The sequence below is a fragment of the Gadus morhua genome, chromosome 6, assembly GCF_902167405.1.
Source record: "Gadus morhua chromosome 6, gadMor3.0, whole genome shotgun sequence".
Lineage (NCBI taxonomy): Eukaryota > Metazoa > Chordata > Actinopteri > Gadiformes > Gadidae > Gadus > Gadus morhua.
The window spans coordinates 26528639-26550350 of NC_044053.1; the positions used below are offsets into that span (position 1 = coordinate 26528639).

The window sequence follows — 21712 nt, forward strand, 5'->3', positions numbered from 1 at the left end:
GGTGAGGGGTTAGGGATAGGGTGAGGGGTTAGGGATAGCGCTAGGGCTTAGGGGATAGGGGGAGGGGTTAGGGGTTAGGGATAGGGTTAGGGGTTAGGGATAGGGTGAGGGGTTAGGGGATAGGAATAGGGGTTAGGGGATAGGGTGAGGGGTTAGGGGATAGGGATAGGATGAGGGGTTAGGGGATAGGGTGAGGGGTTAGGGGATAGGGTGAGGGGTTCGGGATAGGGTTAGGGGTTAGGGATAGGGTGAGGGGTTAGGGATAGGGTGAGGGGCTAGGGATAGGGTGAGGGGCTAGGGGTAGGGTAAGGGGGTTAGGGGTTAGGGGTAGGGTAAGGGGTTAGGGGATAGGGATAGGGTGAGGGGTGTGGGTCATAGTGATGTGGTGCTGTGTGTTTGCCCACCCTGCTGGCGACCACGAGCTGTACAAGGCCGGCTGCGGAGCGGAGGATGGACACCGCCTCCTGGTGAGAAAGGCCCACCAGGGATTTGCCGTTTATCATCAACAGCTCGTCACCGACTCGCAGGCGGCCGTCCCTGAGAACAAAAACACCAACGATTAGCATAAATGTCCTGGGATTCTGCGTCTGCATGTTCTATCACAAAGACTATGAGTTATACTGACCCTAACCCTAACCCTAACCCTAACCCCAACCCTACATACATATACATCAATTATAGTAAAATTGACCTATAAAGCGAGGAATCTCCATGGATGTATGTCCTTTGCATATCTCTAGAACTGTTCATTTGATCTACTTGACATTTGGCGTGTGTATCGCTGGGAACCCGAGGAAGTGCAGTGTTGAACTTATTTTCACACAGGTCACGTTCGTCACGTTCTAAACTTTGAACAAAACAGCAAGCAACGCTCTGCACAGCGAGTGGGCGGGGCTTCAGGGGGGCGGGGCTTCAAGGCTCAACTGTTTCTTCAACTACGTCAGCAACAGGAACTCACAAGCCGCGGTTAAATATGTGCAGTTCACTTGGTCACTGTACATGGATGCTGGATATACCACTGTTATATCATTAGTGGAGTGTCCGTAGGTCCTTGAGTTTCTCGACAACCGTTCATTCAACCTGACACTTGTCAGGGGTTTGCATGGAACCCAAGGAAGTGAAGTGTTGAGCATGAAGTTGTTTTGATTAGCGGTCCTCGAGAAAGCTGCACACATCAATACAAGAGGCCAAGCAATCGGCACTGCACTAGTAATTATAATTGTAATAATAATATTATAATACATAAATATAATTATGTAAACAATAATTATGATAGACACAAAATCACTGTTTTAATTCAAAGCACCGACACAAACATGGGAACACACAGACTCAATGTTTGACAAACGTGTGTGGCTATTCATATTGCATACTGCACTGGAATTATTTCAAATAAATGAGCTGCATTTGCATGCTGTAGAAAACGCATGCAAACCGGCGTCTCTTTTTCAACCGTGGCTAAGTAAGGATTGAGCCTTCATGGTGAGGGCCAGGGCGTGTGTGGTCTGTGTGTGGTACCTCTGGATCGTCCCCCCATCCTCCACGTGGGCGATGATGATACCGTGAGGGGAGCGCCTGGAGCCGCGTCCCCCCGTGATCTGGATCCCCAGCCCCTCCTGGCTCTTCACCAGGTGCATCTTCCAGATGTGGCCCCCCTCTCTTGGCTGCAAGAGGTGGAAGTAAAATTAACGACAAAAAAGGTACACTGAGATGTTAGCTTAGGCTTGGTACTTGAGGCATGATGAAAACTCACACCAGAGCCAGGGCGCCTGGCTCTCTCAGAGCCTATGAGAGTGAAAACATGAATTAACAATAATTGAATAATTGAAATCGATAACCCTCACCCTAACTCTAAGCATTGTAACACGTGACAGGGTTTTTAGCTTTTGGGTTGGTAAATGTTTTCCTCATAGCACTCCTTAATCACTCGCAGAATTTTTTGATTTATGAATAAGCACATGCATATTATTTCCTGTGTATGTGTGCACAGATTTACATCAGAATAATACAAAATATATTTCCAATGCATTTAAAATATATACACAATTGATTAATGAGCTCTCTCTGGCCACAATAGTGCTCAAATGGACAGAAGGAGTGTCAACTGCTTTATGATGCTAATAGTTTCACATCAAAAGTATTAAATTACAGGAAAGACCCAGCAGGGCTCAACGCTGGAGGAGAAGGCCGCTGAAACCTCCTGGGTCAGCCAAGAAAGGTTACGTCAAAGGGTTTCGCTACACTAAAGTCATTGTGGAAACATAGTGGATGTGTGGGAGGCCCAAAGCATTGAGTGATGTCAGATTTGTCAGAGTTAACCATTTTCAAAATAATAAAATAATAAAAATAATAAAGTCATGATTAAAATATTGTCTATTTAGCACATTGTTTGTGGCACAAAATACCACAAACAAATGGAAATCGATCAAATACCATTTACAACTATTAATGTTACCTGTCCAGAAATACATACGGTTAGATGTTGGCTGCGCTATTATATCCCATAGACTTTTATGTAAAATTTGTGCCACATGTCAAACTTTTTGCGGCCTGTTTAACAATATCTAGCCATAAAAAGAGAGATAGCACCTGATTTATCTCGTGTTTGTAGTACGTGTTTGTTTTTCGTCTGGGTGTGTGTGTGTGTGTGTGTGTGTGTCTGTCTGTCTGTCTGTCTGTCTGTCTGTCTGTCTGTCTGTCTGTCTGTCTGTCTGTCTGTCTGTCTGTCTGTTTGTGTGGCCTTAATGCTAAAACAAAGAAGATTTTTTTGCGGGCATGCTATTAAGGAAGGGGGTGTGGCAGCATTTATCATCTTTACTCTCCCTTGTATGACGAAATAGGCTAAATAAAGAAGCGTCAAAGTATTGTGTTGACCTTTGACTCCTATAACGTTCTCTGAACGTTATAGAAGTATGCCGTTGAGCCTCCCTTGTGTCCCGTGTCTCACAGCCTCAGGAATCCTCTTTATCAGATTGAAGGTTCATAAAAGTGACGATTTCAACTGCTTGTCTTTTCTTTTACAAACACACAAATAAATGTACATAAATGCAGTCAATCAATTTCTATGCCAAAAGATAGTTTCTGTAATTATCAAGTAATGCAAAAGGGTATATAGAATCGTAATCCCCCAAAATATGATGCTATTATGCATTGTCAATTTGTAGAGACATATATAGTTAATCATTTATTAGTTAGGTCAGTGCTACATGCAGCGCTCAACTATTGTTCTTCATAAGTTTTATTAGTGTTAATGCTGTTGCATTCACACTCTAGATATTGAAATCTTTATTAGGTGAGTGCTGCATGCAGCGATCAACTATTGTTCTTCATAAGTTTTATTCTTTCTTTCTTTCTTTCTTTCTTATTCTCTACAAACTTTGGGACCTATCTCCTTCCTCAATTTTTCACCTAGAGAATCCATTCAAATTTGAAAATGTTCAGAATAGCTTGGAATTGCGCCCTTCTTTTCAGATTTTATTAATATTTTATACTTTTTTAGATACTCTACTTTTAAAATACTATCTTTTTTTTTAACATGGGAGTCAATGGGAGGATGGCGGAGCCATCTTCGTTCAAACCATTTAACAAATCGACCCACTCAATAATATCTAAACAGAATATTGATATCATTTAAACTTTCTTCAGAATCACAGTTTTAGTTTCATACCGGCTTCGTTTTCAGCTGTTTTCATTGAAGACGTCTGCCCATTCTGACAATCCTATTTCTGAAGACATCGTAACTCAATCATTTTTCAACCGTTTACCTTCGTTCAAACCATTTAACAAATCCACACATGCTGTATCTTCAATAACAGGGTATCTGCAGGTTTCAGCAAGTCAAATTTAAGACTTTTTAAGACCTTTTTAATACCACCTTGAATGAAATTTAAGACCTTAAACCCGCGATGGTGGGGGGGATCCCGCTGTATTACAACCCAAGCATAGCATGTGTGTCACTCAATGAGACTCATTCAAGTTTACTTTCTGTCTGTTTATTGAACATAAAGTGATACTCCAGGACTCCAGACTAACTTTTTCCTTGGGTGCACTGGTGCGCCTACATTTTTAATTTGGGTGCACCAGCACGTATTTATGGTGCACCCAAGTTGTAAGTTGTTGAGAGGGGGGTGACAGCGTCTGGGCCCCCGGGCAGCTGCACCGGTTGCACCGTCGATATTTACGCCATTGATTAATAATATTTTCACCATTAAATAAATGCCTTCAGTAAGACCTGGGGGGTATACCACGAACCTCGTTGAACATACCCAGGCTTTCTTGGGAAAACCTGTCTCGACAGAGCCGCAACTCGCAATCACAGTTAAATGGTACCACGACGCTCACTTTAGATTAAATTAGTTGAACCAGGTTTTCCGCTTTAGGTTCAATGCGCGTTCACATAAAAGGGGCGTTTCTCGCGTTTTTGACTCACCCTTATGCAAAATAAATCGCGCAAGAGCGGTGTATTCCATCCAAGGCGAGCAATGTATTATTATGAACTCCTACGAGGAATTCAAAGTTCAAATCACAGCCAAGGGAAACACGGTTGCCCATAATATGGCTAGGGTGGCGTGCTGGCAAAAATAGCCGACCGTTTTAATTCGTAAGTGAAAAGATTCTGCATATTGTCTAAAAAATATTATGTATCATCATCCCTTTTACCCCCATATATGTGGGGCCCCATGAATTGCGAGCCCAAGTACCGGGAAATGCACTCGATCTCCGACCCAATATCGGACGTGCACGTCAAGTTGCTTGCTTTTATTGGCGTGGTTCAACGTCTCAAATATCAAAACAAAATCAGCCTTGTTGACGCTGCAGATTCGCTCGTTTCGGATGAAAGGCGCTGGTCCGAAGCGAGTTATATACGCCGTTTTGTCCCTTCCAGCAGTAAAGGTGCTCGCGATTTGAGGGTCAGGGAACATCAAACCGATGAGATCTCCTATCCCCTCATTCGAGTTGTAGGACTGGTGCTTGACCACTGTGTTTAGAATCCACAACACCTCCGCTTTCAGTGTTGGTGTCGCACCAAATGCTACCCTCAGGTCAGTGCTAGCAGCGTGGACCGTCTGCGGCGGTGGCGCCGGGGCAGAGATGCAAAACGTAGAAATGGCTGGGGTCTGTGTGTGGCTCCTGGCAATTGTCTCTCTCGTTTTATGTTTTTGACTCTGCATATGGCTGACGACAGCCTTAATCCCCATGGTGCCGAGCTTGAATGTAGGCTACTTTTGCACGGAATGCATCTGGCCTGTTCTGGGTTGGCAACGGACGCTAGCCAACCTCGGAAACGGACGTCTTCCAGCCAACTGACGTTGAACTTGCATTTACCCATTGTTGCAGACTAGCTAGCAAGCGCACAGACATCCGTTTATATATGCAGCTAGCAAGAAAGTAGCCCATCGTACATCTCCTTCCCGAAAAGTCCCGCGAGAAAAATACAAAATTAAATAAGCCTGCCCCGACAAATTTAAGACCTCCGAGTTATACATTTAAGACCACCATAAGACATTTTTGACGAATTTAAGACTTTTTAAGGCCTTAAATTTAGAAAAATGAATTTAAGACTTTTTAAGACTTTTAAGACCTCCGCGGACACCCTGAATAATATCCAAACGGAATTTCAATATCATTTAATGAGAGAGCTGAGTTATCTCTCTTAATGGGAGAGCCAGATGGGTTATTCTAACAGAAAACACATTTTATACACAGCTGACCATAGTCCTACCTGGCTTGACGCATCGCTGCTGACAGAGCCCGTCTTGCGTTCCAGAAGTCTGTACCGTGTTGGTAGGGTGGCTGTCCCTCCGTTTTGCAGATGACTTGGGGCCCCTTTAGCATGAGGTAACGTGTTGGCTCGTTCGTCCCTTGGCCGATCTTCTGAAGGGGCCTCCTCATTATCCTTATCCAGGGGGCCGGGGACCGCAGGAAGGCACGGACTGTGGTATCCATTCTCAAGTTCAGAGTCCCGACTGTCTATGCTGTCCTTGCTGTCTCTGTTCGAGGACGAGCGGGAAACAACACCAAACTTGCGCGTCCGTTTGCCGTTTTGAGCTGGACTGCCAGGTGTCTCAAAGCTGCAGTCCCCGGTCCGCTGTTCCTCTGAGCGGCAGACCTCCCTGCTTGCCGTGACGGCCGTACCATTAGTGTCGCCGTTGCCATTGCAAGGCGGGGGAGGGGCCTTTCTTTTGATTCGCCGGAGCATGATCAGGTAGATGCAGCCGCCATTCCAGCACTGGTCTGCCAGGTAGCTGAGGGGGAAACACAGGGAGAGAGAGAGAGCGTAAGGTGTTGTCGCCATCCATACCATCAGGATGTTTTGGAGGAAAGAGCCTGCAAGCTTCCCCATTAGACGCTGTGTGTTTCCTCATCTCCCGCCAAAAACCTGAGAACCTTTTCAAATCCCTGAGGTCAGTAACATACGTTTTTTCAAGGATTTTACTTCCCCATTGAGATCTCTAATGGGAAAAAATACGTTGTGTCCAATATATTTAGAGCCTAAAACAAACAGCTAAAAATCTATCTCTGAAGTATCAAATATTTTCCCGATTTTTTGTACACTGCTATTTGGCATATGATGTGTGACTTTGAAATATGTTTTGTTACATAAGTGAGATATGCTCTGAAAGCCATTGGACAATCCAATAATTACATACCCCTCCCAAACCCATACTATGCACTCCAACTGAAGTATCTTACGGATGGGCTTAATGTGAACTATATTCATGACCAGTTTTATTGGCCAAAACCCCTAGTGTCATGTTTCACACGGAGGTTTGGCACAACTTAGCAACACATCAATAAAGTACCCAGAGGAGAAGACAGCTCATGACTGCCTTTGCATGACGCAATATACTGTATTTTATTTTACATGCATTTTAAGGAATGTACAACCTTGACTGTAGCAATTTCGAAAATTCTTGAATAACACTTAGTCACAAAAAATTATATTAAATATTGCTCATTATATGAAACACTGCAATCTGAGCATGAAAGGTTAAAATGTTCTTAATTGGTCGAATGCAAGGGGGATTGTACTGAACAGAAAATGGTAAAAATGACTACTTGGCATTGTTCTATATGAGTTAGTTGTTCTTGGCAAATCCTTCAAATCAACCCAACAAAGTTTATATTTATTTGCATTCAAATGACAGAAACACAATATATAACCAACAAAAAAGTACAGACCTTGAACTCTGCTTCAGGAAAAGAAAGCAACCTTTTCTAGTTTATAGATCAGACACAAGCTAAGCCTCTTGCAAGGGGTTTTCAAATCCACTGTCACCTGTGTCAGTCTCATCTATCTGTAGCACTCTATGTCTCTCTCTCTCTCTGTCTCTCTCTCTCTCTGTCTCTATCCCTCTGTCACTCTCTCTCTTTCTCTCTCTCACTGTCTCTCTCTCCCTCCCTAAAAAATAGGGCCAACCCGTCAGCTATTCAGCGACCTGGCTTGTTGTTTGACAGCACTAATGCAACCATCCAACAACAACAAAGCATTTGCTTACGTGCTCATACTGGACGGCAGACAAAGAGTCTGAAAAACAGTTTGGAGCCACAGAAGTGAACCACATTTGTATGGCAGATCATTTGGCATGTTTTAGGCCGTTATCAAGGGGGATGAAATGCCACACCTTAATTGCTTCTTTTTTTTTCATGAAAAGAAAAAAGCACAAAGTGAATTTTACTTCTTTAAATCTAAGTAGTACTATTCAATGCTACTTTGATCGATTCGTTGAATTTCTTTGAAATACAATTTTTCAATGAATGTTGCCCCCGCACGCAGGAGATGCCTTGAGTACAACCAAACTTTAGTAGAGAGAGACTCAATGGGAAATCTCCAAACGTGTGGCAGAAGGACCCTTTTTATCACAGTCAGGCACAGAACGCCCTCATCTGTTTGTTATGAAGTCTGTAAATGCTAGACTTCCTCAACCTAAAGGATGTGAGCATCTAATATAAGGCTAGGTTACTGAGAGACACACACATGTTTTTTAAGGGATACAGCACCTATTTAGGGTAACATGCAAATCTGCTAAAAATATCTAATCTTGGAGCCTTGTAACACAGACATGCAGAGTGGAGTCACCTTTGGAGGACGACAATGCCCTTAAAGTCTACAACCAGCAACATGATTTAGCAAAATAACATGTCGATATCATCACACAGGAATGTGGCCCGATCCCTACAGCCCATCCACTAACAACCAATGGTTCGTTTGAGGGGGTTATTTTCCTGTGTGGGATTTGTCAAATAGGCGAGCAAGTGGCTGCTACTTTTGCAACCATGTGATTTGTTTCAGAAATATGTTTTTAAGATGTGTGAAGCAATTTTACGAGTGATGCCACAATGTTTCTCTGAAATTATCCCATGCTGAATTCCCAGCCTATTCCACTGAGCAGAACAAGCTAGTATGACTAGCACCAAACTATCATAAAAATTGAACAAATGCCAAGTTATAATACAATTTTTGTTCTCTTGACGAAGACAATCTCGGCCATCAGTAGTGCAGTGAAAAAAGTGTCTGCAAAGGTTTTAAATCAACACTGTGTAGACTTTTGAAATACCAGATTCATCATTGGGTTGAATTGGTTTTCTTTGGTGGAATATCTCCTTAATAAAACAGGAAACAAGCCGTTCCCTGTCCCCCTACATGTTCTGGTTTCAGGCCAAGGCTAGTCGCGTCTCCCCTGAGAAACCCGGCTATGACATAGCAGGACTACTGGACCTAAGATTACCTGAATCGTCTCACATAAACATCTAAGTATATTGTATTATTATTATTATTATTACTACCATGACATTGTCATCTTCAAATAGTTTACAAAACACCTAAAATATGGATTCCCATTCACAATTCAATAAAAACCTTGTGCAACTACAACTGAGTACAAACATCTGTATGTTCAACATTTGAGAAAAACAATATGGATGAGTAGAAAACATTCAAAACATTACACAACAAGTCCACCGCTTGACTCCCTGTCATTTAGCATAATAACATGCCTTTACTGCGTCATGAACACATGATGCTAAATATCATCCTAGGGTCCTGCAGAGACATAGCCTCAACGCCGCTAACATCATACACCCCCTCATCACTTCTCTGTTCACTGTGTCCAACACTTCCGGAGGGGATTGACATTGCATGCCAAACATTTTTTGTTTGTTCAGATATAAAAACATATTTTTATAAAACACACCTTTAAAGTACGCTCTTCATTGATTTTTCCCAGACTCGTGGAGTAGTAAAGTATTGAAGAGTTTTCCTTTCATGGTTTTACAAAAAGAAAAACATAAAGGATTAATCTTATAGCTGATTGATTTCTTAAGAGTTGCCTGATCCTTTCTCACTGTCCTGTTGTGATTTGAGCGCTGCACTCGACACACTCCAGGGGGAAATAAAAGGTAAGATAAAGGCCTTGATGAGTCACCGGTTCAATCTCCTGGTTTCACATGCTCACCCGTGTTTCCCTTTCATTGGAAGACAAACAAGGAGGAAAACAAGTACAGCAGGATCAGATATAAAGGGTGTGGAAAAGGAGGGCCATAAAAGTGGAGGGCATCCCAGTACAAGAAGGCTAATCATGGAGCCATGGGGCCTTTCTCTCTGTGCTGCATGAGGCAACAGTTCCTGTTTTCTATGAAATTGAAATGTAATATCTCATGAACAAGTCGGTGCAACCACACTCCATTGAGCGAGGCACCACTACAGTAGACATCCATAGCCTCCCTCCTCAGGACTTCCATGTTCCTGTGAAACCAGGGTTATCTGCTATCAGGTCGTGTTGTGCACACAGAGAAGGTGGATCCATTAGCTGATTGTGTAGCATAGATCCAAATCTACATGTGTATGATTGAATTAGGAAATTCCTTGAGCCAATTTTAGATCTCCACCTAGGTCAGTTAGAGAGAGGCGTGGAGCAATAGAAGGAGATGACACCAGTTCACTCTTCCAGAAAGACATTAACCATCTGCTCTTTTAGTGTATAAACAAGGAATACAAATTGTGACAGCATTAACAATGAGGATATCGTCAGGAAACAAGAAAATTATGAGGCAGATGGTCGGTGACGCATTCATCTAGGTTGGAGATAAGTCGCAAAGATGTGTGTTTCTCTGTAGCCCTTTAGCCAATCTGCTGGAAGACATCCCATTTACCATGCCCTGGGTATCACTGGGTACCGTGGACCCAGCACCCAGTATATCAGCCAGCAGTAAACACATTCCTTGGTTAGGTGGAACTGCTTTGGTCTGCAGGAACCACTTTGCTCAGCACTTTCTTTTTAAATAAGCAAAAGCGAGCAGGCAGAGGAAACGGTGCCCACAGCAGCTCACTGGGAGGGGGGGGGGGGGGGGGGGGGGGAGGGGGTGGGGGGGGGGAGGGGGGGGGGGGGGGTCCCCCGGGGGCTCCTGATTAGATATCAGACAGACCTCAACTCAACTCTGGGGCCCTCCAAGTAGCAGACCTAGGCTGAAATGAGAAATTCACCCATTAATCCAAAATATATATATATTATAGTCCCACTATGTCAGATAAGGGATTATTTATATATATTTGTTGTTCATTAAGAAAACAATACAATAATCAGTGATTTATTTTATCAGGACCATAGTGAGCATCTGTTGCATCATCCATAGTGTTGTTGTTTTAACACATAATAAGCAGGGGTTAAGGGTCAGTAAAAACAAAAAAAAAACCTTAGGCATGCATTTGTGATGCTAGAAAAGAGCAGGGTCCAAAGCTTTAGGCACCAAGAGTGTAGAAACAGCTATAGCCGGAGACTATAGCCCGACCAATCCATTAGTTAGTCCAGTAATGCAGCTAGAGGTAAGAGTCCCATAATTCACCATCTGCCCTGCTCGTCTGCAAGATGAGAAGGGCAACGCTACGAATGTAACATAATCCTTCATGGATGTTCAATAGTGTGTTTGTGTGTGTGTAACTAACACCATTTTCTTACCAATGTCGGTTTTCTTATGTTGCTGTCCTATCCTTTGATACAATGTGTTGCAATAATGGAGAAATGTAAATATAATTTAGACCTGATCCCCCAAGATGATGTTGAGAGGCACTTTGATTCGAGAGAAAGCAGAGTGCTAAATATGACATTCCTTCTGTCACTCTAATGATATTAACTATGATGGTTTTTCATAGTCATTCTTGTTTTTTAATTGTATCAATGAAATGCACACTATACCATATTTACAGTGCCTACATACTTGGATCTGATTATCTAATGGCCAGGTTTGTGTGTGAAAATAGCCTGACCCCACAAAACATATTTTTAAATAGCAGGGTTTATACATTTAATTTTTCATGTTAAATGTATAAATGTATAACTTGTATGTCCAGTTTGAACAGGACATGCAAAGAGAATATGAAGTCTACTGGATAAAATATGCAAAATTAGTGCAGATTCAGTTTTACTCTTGTTGTATCCATTTATATAATTATATCTACTACCTGTCCTGTATGAAGTAAGTATCGTTGTATCAATATGGATTAAATATAAGGGCTACTATTCAAGCAGCGTGTCCTATGAACTCTTTTGACGTTCATCCCAACACCACAACCTATCAGAGTTTTTTCCTTTTTTACCAATCATAGATTTACAAACAATAAGTTTAGGAACAATAACACTTACTGAGCTATTCAGTGTTGGGTTGAGATCTATATGAAATAGACAATTAGTTTGTATTGAATACTGATAGTTCAATAATAAATAACTAGTCATCAGGGTTCACTGTTGAGTTGCGTGTTGTATAGGCCTGGAGATCACCTGCTGCCAGCCTTAAGAAAGGATTGACCTCATTGTGTCTACCGTAAGGGTTTCTCTCCCTAGCAGGTAGTTTAAAACGTCTGTTGCATAGCGGTCAAATTAATTACACACAGCAACCCACTGCTATGGTTTGGGTTTTTCCTAGTCCAAACATGTTGCCATAACTTTCCCATATTGCATCCATGGTAGGAAGGCTGGACATGAGTAGTAGGATATAACATTCAACACCCTCGTAAAGCATTTCACCCTATAACTTGCAAATTGTCTCGTGTCTCGTTTCTTCCGTCTATTGCACTTTCCTAATCAGAAATTTTACTTTTTCGAAGCACCTTGTGAATTAATTAATTAATTAATGTACCTGACAACAAGTGCGAAGCCACTGCTTTTAGATCGCCAGGAGTAATGGTAATTAACGATGGTTTCTGGGCACGTTACAGTAATAACAGTCTACTAACATGACCAAAACACACCATGACCGCTGACAACCTGGGGGAGCAGTGTGCCTACCTGGAGTGTCCATCAATCCGTACAAAAGTCGCGCAAGGTATGCAATATAGAAGTGCGTTAATCTGCCCTCAGTCGATCCTGCAATCCATGAGTTAAACCACTAGTTGAATCACTAGTTAACCGAGCCGGCACAACGCTGAATTAAGTATTTTGCTCCATACTCCCAAACAACAGACCATGACAGCCCAAACTAGACGTGCCTGCCCGTGTTCAGACTCTGCGTTACATCGCTACTGTCTCTCCCAGCCAACGTTGCCAGATTGGGCCCGATTTCCTGGAAATCTGGGGCAATTTGGCAACACTGCTCCCAGCCTTTTAGCGCCAAGGCGAGCATATAAGCACTCTGTTGGAGGCAGGGGAGGGGCGGTATAAATACACCCTGTGTCATCCATTGTGGGTGATGTTGTCTATCAAGCATGATGCGTTATAATGAGAGGGAATGGTGCTGCGCCCATTCTGGATTTGTCAGCCGTGATCTGTGAAGTCACACAGTCGCTTGAAAATGAAAAAAAAAAACTGGGCTACCTCGACTTAGTTCACCAATGCCTATTGCCGTGTTCTATTGGTCGGGATTAAAGTTACTTTATTCTTGGGAAGTAAGTTTACAGCCATTGCGTTCACTGTTCGTCATATGTGCGCCTAGGCTACTTTTACTGATACCGAGAGGGCAAACCAAACCAATCTTTGAGAAGAAAAAAACTGGGTAGGCTAAAAGTTCTTTGGCAAATTCATTCGCTGAAAAAGGTTGCCTCCCAGGGGCGGTAATAGGAACGTTTATAAATCACACCATGCGGCGTATGCGATGCAACACAAGATATGTTGCATGTGCAGCCTCCCTAATATTCTATGGAACAACTATTGTTTTTCACTAAAAAACAATATTTTTGCGCAAACTTCTTTGTCCAATAGTGACATTTTTATTGGTTAATTGTTGACCGAAAACAGTGTGCAATAAACATTTTGATGTCGCACCAAAATGCATAAATCCCACTATGCATTTCAGATTAATTCTTAAAAAAATTAGCCATAAAGAAAGATTGTGCACATGGGGTAAAGGCATGGGATGGGACCTATATGACCACTTAATTACCCAAATATATTTTTACGGGGAAGAAAAGTCCAAAAGTTTAAGTTTGAAACTTTCAAATTAACACTTATTGATGCTCTCATTTAAAAAGCCACTGACTGAATACTGCAATTTATGCAAATCATATCAGCGGTCTTCAGTGACAGCTCCTTATGAAAATGAGTATGTTACCTAGGAGCGCCATTGCCTCTAGTCATGAAAAGAGAAACTTATATAGTTGCCTTTAGCTTTTATGAGTAAGTCCTCATCAAATCAGTGAATTTGGATAAACAGCTATTTCCAGACGTATCAGGATTTTATTTCACAGGTATTCTATTATGAGACACCTTTACTTTTTGTGCATTTGTGAAAGACGATGAATTGAGGCATGTCATTGAGGACCAGGTAGGGGTAGGCATCTTGCACAAGGATGCTTACAGGTAAACTGTGGACATTGAGGATTGAATCGAGTCAGCCAGGAATTAAATCTATGCAAACGGACATAGGTAAACATGACATAGTTATCTCTCACTGGGGCACTTAACACTAAATTGACTTCAGAACAAGAGAAATGGCCTTGTTAGCACAAAGAACAAACAAGAAAGGTAAATCACAGAACTGACTAGGTATTTGACTTCTACAGGCCCTTGGGAAAGCATTGACTTTCTGCCTCATTCCTCTAGTATTACAAGGAATCGCCATCCACAAATTAGTCACCCAAAGGGATGAGAAAAAGGTGGGATTCTCACTCCTCAGACAGTAATGCCTGCAAATCCATCGTGTCCCCCATTAATCCCAGGGCCAGTCGGTGGGATTAATGGGGAGGGTTAGAGACCATCCCCAAATCGGAAATTGACCTATTTCTCAGTTGGAGGAGAGGTTATTCGGTCAAACGTCTTGCAGAGTACAAGGTCCATATGCGGATAACGTGTGTGGACATTGACTCGACACAAGTCATTACATTCCCCCCCCCCCTTCCCCAACGATGTACTTGTTTATATTTCATCTTGTGTTGCTATGCTTACAAAACAATAAATAAGACGTAAAATATTAATATTTGTTGATTGTCAAATTAAGGTATGATGGGTAATTACTGTCTGTGTCGGTTCTGATTGTGCTGTTGGCGTGCAGACGGAATAGGTTGGGAAACCCTGTCCTACCACAAAGACTCCACAAAGAAACAATGCCCTAACCCAAAGACCACCACCCAGACCCTGACCGCAGCGCTTAAGAATGGGTGTAAAGATACCAGTATACTACACATAGCAAACGTTTGGTTCGACCACATTCATTCTGACACAAAGGTGTCAAGAGGGCTGTATAAAGTCGTATTGGAATGTTCCTTAAAGCCTGGTGATAAAACCTTTTTTCCACCTCCATTTGTTTGAATAACAAACCAGTTCAGTCACATACTAGATTTTGTATTAATGATTTAGAACTGCGTTATTACATTTTGATGTTGGCTGTAAAAGGGAACTAAATCCTCTCTCTTCCCACAACAATGGGCCAATTTAGCAACTAAACTCTGTTTTTCAGATCAGTAGGAGACCACATGGACTATGAAAGGTCCCGTCATTATTATACACATGCCTGACTCTGCTTGAAAAGCTGAAATTTGTCTGAAGATTTCTGGGGGAGGGAGTGACAGTAAACTACATGTAAACGACCAACTCCTTCTTTGAAAATCATTCAGAAGCTCATAATCCTGCCTCTGCCTCTTCTTTATTTTCTTTTGTCCAGCAACAATATGACCCATAGAAAAACAAGCCAAATATTTACCAGGACAACCCATATAAATAAACATGGCAGATTGTAGTTGCACTCTATGCAAAGCCTTCACTTATTATAAAGCACTCCAAGACTCCCATCTTCCAGACACATAGCCAACCTCGAAAAGCATTCATAGATTTCCTCGCAGACAGATTGAGAAATATGGGAATGAAATCGGGAAAGTCGTAAACGTTGACTCATCCATTTCCTTTTCCAAGTCTTTGAAAATCTGAGGCATTCAAATCATTTTCCATCTGAACTGATGTTTACAAGTAAAACTTGAGCTTAGAATGAGAATAAATGGTGTACTTTGATGATTGGTGATTGTGGATGTGTCTGCTGCTTACTTTCCAACAGGTCAAAACAAAAACCGGTTTGTTGGACCTGGATATAACGATTTACAGAGTTGTCATTATCCCAGGGTCTAGATGCATAACAGGACCAGTGGCAACAGGCGAGTGAGCAAACCAAGTAAAATACAGAAAAGTATGTTGTTGATATTGTTGGTCATTCAGGTAGAAAAAACACAATGCGTACTGGCTTGAAACCTCTTAATAAAGTGAATGATGTGTCGGATATCTAATGAGTTTTCATCATCATCATCATCATCATCATCATCATCATCATCATCATCATCATCATCATCATCATCATATCCTAGCTAACTTTGTTGTATACTGGGAATGGGTTAACCTAGCAATTGTAAGTGCTTGGCACCTATTCTATAAACATCCTGACTGTACCCACAGCGATATATTGTTGTTTCTCTTTCTTCTGACAAATGTACTTGTAAGTCGCTTTGGATAAAAGCGTCTGCTAAATGCCCTAAATGTAAATGTAATTGTAAATCATGCGTTAAACTGCATAGCTCAGCGCCTTGGCCCTCATCCCTGTCGTGCCCTCGCAGTGCCTCTGGTCTAACGTTCACCTACCTGGCACCGGTGACGTCCACCCCCACCATCAGCTGCCCGTTGAGCGAGAGCAGCTCGTCCCGAAGCTTGATCTGCCCGCAGCGCGCCGCCGGGCTCCTCTTCCTCACCTCCGTCACCCAGATGCAGCCCACCTCAAGCACCGGCCCCTGGTCGCCCTTCTTCTTCCTCCTCCGGCCGGTCTTCTTGCCCCCCTCGGGGTCCCCAAAGATGGGGATGTTCCCGAAGCTGAGGCCGAACTCGGCCGAGTCCCTTTCGGCCCTCTTCAGGCAGACGGCCCGCACCTCCACGTCCAGCCCCTCCTGAGGGGGGTCTAGGGGGGGCCGTGGGGCCGCTGGCGCTCCCTCGCCCTCTCCCTCGCCCTCCACAAAGTTGAGCTGGATGTATGCCACCAGCTTGTGGATGGCGGCCAGGCAGAGGGACATGTCCCCTATGCTGCTGCTGCTGCTGCTGCTGCTGCTGCACAGGCTGTCACTCTCACCGTCTGGCTTCGGGTCCTAGCAGAGGAAGAAGAGTCACATCGTTAGTGGTGATTGTGTGGAAATGTAGAGAACCATGAAGAAGAACCAAATGCTTAAAGCGAACATTGATTTATAATGTTTACAAATCAAACATGATGTATACATTAAGCAATATTTAATTAATCAACTAAATTGTTGTGTTGTTGATTCCACATTGCAATAATTAGACAATATACAAATTAATTGATGTAAATATTTACGGGGCATTGGTTGATTGCTTTGCTAAATTTGATCAAATACTTGGCATTAACATATTATATTTTAGATTAAAAAAAGTATTGTATTGTTAATTTGGGACGCAGCTGGCATAAAGCAGGGTTCTGCCTTTAATATCTTCAACCACTGTGTTTGTTTTCCTTTTTGTATTAACCGCTTACAGTTAGCCTACACTTATGTGGGATCATCTGGAAGGCTGGAGCTCAAGGGCAACACTGGGCAGTAACATTAAAGGTCCCTGACCCTAAAATCCACAACATCCCTTCTCTACTACATTTGTATATTCGGAGATAAAGTATCACCAGAAAAGATTAGAAAGATTACAATTGCGATACACAACATTGGATAAGACTGAGGTCATTCATCAAATATGAACTGCGCAGTCTCCCCCAGTGCTTATAGGGTTAGGGCTAAAAACGATACCTTTGAACAACTGTAGCCATCCTGGTTCCGGGCAGTGTTGTGGTTTTGGTCTCCTGATTCCCTAGTTCTGTGCTGACCCCCAAGCCAGGTAACTAGGAGTGGGAGGTGGCTTACGGCATTTTCCTGAGTGATGGGCATGCTGGCTGGTTCTGTCCGGGGCCATCCAGTACCCTTACGGACAGTAACCGGGCTGGAGCATGCAGCTGGACCCGGAGAGGAGGCTTAAGATGCTGGTGGTAGATCCAGGAACAAACACAGTGGAGCTGCATGTGTGGAAGTCAACAGTGGTGTCTCCATCTCTGGAGGGCCTGCAGAAGGGGACCCCCAAGGGCCTGAGCCGGAGGATCCGTATCATCAGGGTCCCCTTTGGATCATGACATCATCCTTGTATAAAGGAGGCTTAATGTGTGTGTGTGTGTGGGGGAGGGTGTAGCAATCTGCTGGATCAATTGCAGAGTAACCGGAGACTGCTATCCTCCTGGCGAGAGAATTATGAATCTGAGTCTGGATGGAAAAAGTGGGAACAGCAGCCAGGATCAGTGTGCATTGGTGCCTGCTCCCGTGTAGACTCAAACACACCCGTCGTCTTCTGGCCTCACCTGTAGAAGAATGTCAATGTTTTTAATCAAACAAAATGTATCTGCAATCATACGTAGTGTCGAAGAAGAATCTATCCAAACTGAAGTTCGGTATCATTTTTTTAAATCCCTGGCCAACCACCGTTTCCTAAACATGTTAGCGTTTCATTCTTTATTGAAATACTAATAACCCTAGTTCCAGTTTATACCAGCTTGTGCTGCTCTTGGAACGCAGCCCGGGATTTAGATCCCATGAATTGAAGAGGCCACTTTTGGAAATATGTGGTTCATGGGCAGGGGCGATTCTAGGGAGTGTGGGGGCCCTAGGCAATTTTTTTTTTATTATTATTTTTTTGGCTCTAGGGGGCCCCCTAGTAGTGGCCCGGGGCCCCAAGCAATTGCGGGGCCCCAGGCAATTGCCTGGTATGCCTAATGGGATGCAGCGCCTCTGTTCATGGGGCCTGGATCAGGCTGGTTTGCATCAATACCAAAGGTTTTTCAAATCTTGACAGCAACATTTCAGCCTAGTAGGCATAAAACTAAATATCACAGTTTATCTTTTTATATATATACAAGATAAAGCATGACAAAATTTGTCTCTCAAAAAAATATTTTTAACACTCATAATATAATAATAATAGTAATAATAATAATAATAAGTGGTTGCCAGACTATTTTCCACGCCTGGTCAGGCCTGTCACAAAATCCCGGTGATGCCTAGAGCAGACAAGGCAGGAGTGGCATCCACTGCCATAACTTCTCAGATGGACAACCACAGTTTAACTTCTTTTGCTTTTCAGATAAAAATAGAATAGCATGGCTCCTGTTACAGAAAATGTCTTGAAATGGTATTGGTGTTTAAAATATTTACAAAAACATACTCAAATGAATACATGAATAGTATTGATGTAATACAATTACATTATGTCATATCGTAATATTCAATAATAGGATGAAATAGAAACAATGCTAACTAGTTAGTATTTTATTACAGTACCCGGATACACCCTTGAACATATCCCACTGAAACTGTTTTGTATTTGTGTCGTTTTCTGTTTTTTACATTCTTTTCAGTTACATTACGGAGTAAAAATCCACAGCAACCACATTTCTGGCAGATTTAGTCAGAAAAAAGCAGGGTTCCATAAGACCACAGTGAAATTACTATCTAGTGCTTGGGTTTCAAATAAACTGTTGGGCATTGTGGTACCATCTGTGTCTGCTATTCCTGTATGTTTTCACATAGGGAACAACAGCATAGCTGTCTTTAAGAGAGCATTAAGTCTTAAGATTTTTTATCTTTTATATTTGAAGCAAATTCCTATTTCAGGTAGTGTTGTATTGCATAGTGCAGGACTAGTGTGGAGATAATGCACAAGCTCTCTGATCAGAGAGTACTACTGACAGGCTTCGGTTACTCACAAGCCTCTTTGGATCGTAATGATTGAGTTGAATGGGGGACACCAAAGAGCATGTGTGTGTGTGTGTGTGTGTGTGTGTGTGTGTGTGTGTGTGTGTGTGTGTGTGTGTGTGTGTGTGTGTGTGTGTGTGTGTGTGTGTGTGTGTGTGTGTGTGTGTGTGTGTGTGTGTGTGTGTTTGTGGTGAGGTTGGATTACTTTGAAATAAAGTCAGTGACTGATTACAAAATACATGGTCATTTTTGGAATCACCATTGCAACCGACTCGATTGCCAACATAAGCAATCTAAATATCTGTTATGTCTGCCCATTATGGCACCCATTGCACTCGTGATCATCTGTGGAAGCAGGGATTCTCCTCATCCTTTAGTGGGCTCTGCTTAAGAGGGTGTTGTATAAGGAGGCCTGTGAAGCTCTTTGATACTGTAGCTGTGATTAAAGGTATGTACAATTGAACGTACATTAATTGACTTGAATGGAAGTCTTCGACTACTTGATTGTCCTTATTTAAAATCTATAATTTTGCAATATATGATCTATATGAATTCTGAAGAAAATGTCATGACACATCCATACTTTGGTTCCTCCAAAGAAAAGGTGGCATATTTTGCAGTAATAATTTCAATTTCCAGCCTGATACATCCTTTGTCTAATCAGTGTTCAAAGCAACACTGATTAGACACCCAGAACCGTGCAATGCTGTTAGCAAATACATTTTGATGTTTTGAGGTTTTTTGAGGCTCTTTCTTGAAAGGTTTACGGAAGTGAGCTACCTGGAATTATGTGATGAAATCTCTGAAGTATTTACAGCCCAGCAGGGGAGGTATTTTTTTCAACAAAAAACCTAATTGACGAATGAATACTGATTTGCAACACTGGCTTCAAATTGCAAGCCAATAATAAGAACCTTATTGAATAAGACAATCTGTCGATGGGTCTTGAATTTGGTCATGGATTCACACATTTGACCAGAGTTCCATTGCGTTGATCTCTCCTCCGCAGAAATGTATTTAAACTTTTAAAGTGTTTGTCTATTTATTTAATATTTTTACTGACCAAAGACAAAAGTAAATCGTCTAAAATAACGTTTAAAATGTGCTCAAACATAATCAAAACTACTGATATTTTTTATAATTATTATTTCATTAATATGTTGATATAAGAACATCGTCACAATATAATAATTGTATATTATGTGTAACGATTTCACCCATGTTAAACAGCTGATGTTATGGCAACACCTGCCTTTTCATTCGTTGAAGATTGCTGTGTTTTTTTGATTGCATTGCTTGCATTGACAGTGTTACTGTCAATGCAAACAACAGATAGGTTAAGGTTGTCAAATAAAACAAATCTATATTGAGAGCATTTAAGTTAAACACAATTCTACTTTTATAACAATCACCATTGATCTTTGCTTTTGTAAGAAAAGGAAAATAATGATTACAACACAATGTTGTGATGTGTGTTCAAAGTACGGACTTCTTGATCTGAATATCCCTTTCATCCTCATATGAATAGAAGCCAGCTACTAAAATGTGTTTTTGTGTGGTAAGATTAACAGTAACCCCAATAGACAAACATTTGTTTATGTTGGTTTGCATTGCATTGCGCTGAGAACATTTTGACCTAAACAGAGTCCTAAACTGTTGAGTCTGAATCTAAGTCTGAGTCATTTTCATGATGATTCAAGTTCCAGCCCTGCAAAAAGGCCACTTGAGTCTTGGTCAAGAGTCTGTTGTCTTGATTATTGTTAAGGTGCTGTGTTCTGAAGTAATCTGGGCACATGCAGTCCGATTGATGAAAATAACCAATGATGATCTTGATTCATTCACTACTAGACAGTGAATCATCAGACATTGTTGTTTTCTGCCATAAACGGACACAGCTCAACCTCTTATAAACAGAAAAATTGACTCAAAAATGATTTCATATACTTAAAGTGATTGGATAGGAAAATCTGAGGTCAAAAAGTGTGAATGCTTGATGTCAATCATGACATGCACTTTCTCACATGGTAACAATAAGGGGTTTTCTTATTTAAAAAAATGTCTTCTTTTCTGGCCTGTACATTTAAGTGTTTCATGTTTGAATTTCCCCCTTAATGCCATGCAAAGCATATTTAAAAGATTGAAGATTGAATTATGTCTTACTGCTTTGTTTTATTGGATTATATTTGCGTTCATGTTGTATGTCAGAACCAACCCGGAGGAATACTAAGCATATAGTTTAATATGCAGTAGTAGGGATGAAAAAATAAAACTTTGATGAAATCGAATAAAGAAATCCTAAACTCAGCATTTCAATTTCTCTGATCGTCTTCACTGGGTTTTACTGCTTTGCGTGTAACGGTTGTAAACACTAATGTAGCAGTTGAAAACCGACTAATCCAATAGGTTGACTGCAGACATACTGTATTTGCATGTGCATTCAGGCCCCCAGACATTCAGTGCAGACCCACTGTAGCCCACCGCTAACCTCAAAGTTGCCCACCCTGATGGATACAGAAA

At 41.8% G+C, this 21712-nt stretch overlaps 1 protein-coding gene across 4 annotated transcripts in view; it reads right to left on the reverse strand.

Annotated features, from left to right (window-relative positions):
* The window catches only part of pdzd2 (PDZ domain containing 2), a 51154-nt gene that overhangs the window by 25162 nt on the left and 4280 nt on the right, over window positions 1-21712 (reverse strand). For 2 of the 4 annotated variants that reach the window (XM_030357701.1, XM_030357700.1), the window contains exons 2-6: window positions 17207-17805; window positions 16050-16543; window positions 5723-6245; window positions 1519-1664; window positions 405-537 (exon numbers count right to left, since the gene is read on the reverse strand). In XM_030357701.1, the coding sequence (XP_030213561.1) occupies window positions 405-537; window positions 1519-1664; window positions 5723-6245; window positions 16050-16543; window positions 17207-17344 (1434 nt within the window). In that variant the 5' untranslated portion in view covers window positions 17345-17805. Of the gene's footprint in view, window positions 1-404; window positions 538-1518; window positions 1665-5722; window positions 6246-7182; window positions 7352-12281; window positions 12583-16049; window positions 16544-17206; window positions 17806-21712 lie in introns of those variants that run through there. The other 2 variants (XM_030357702.1, XM_030357703.1) reach the window with 2 other exon arrangements.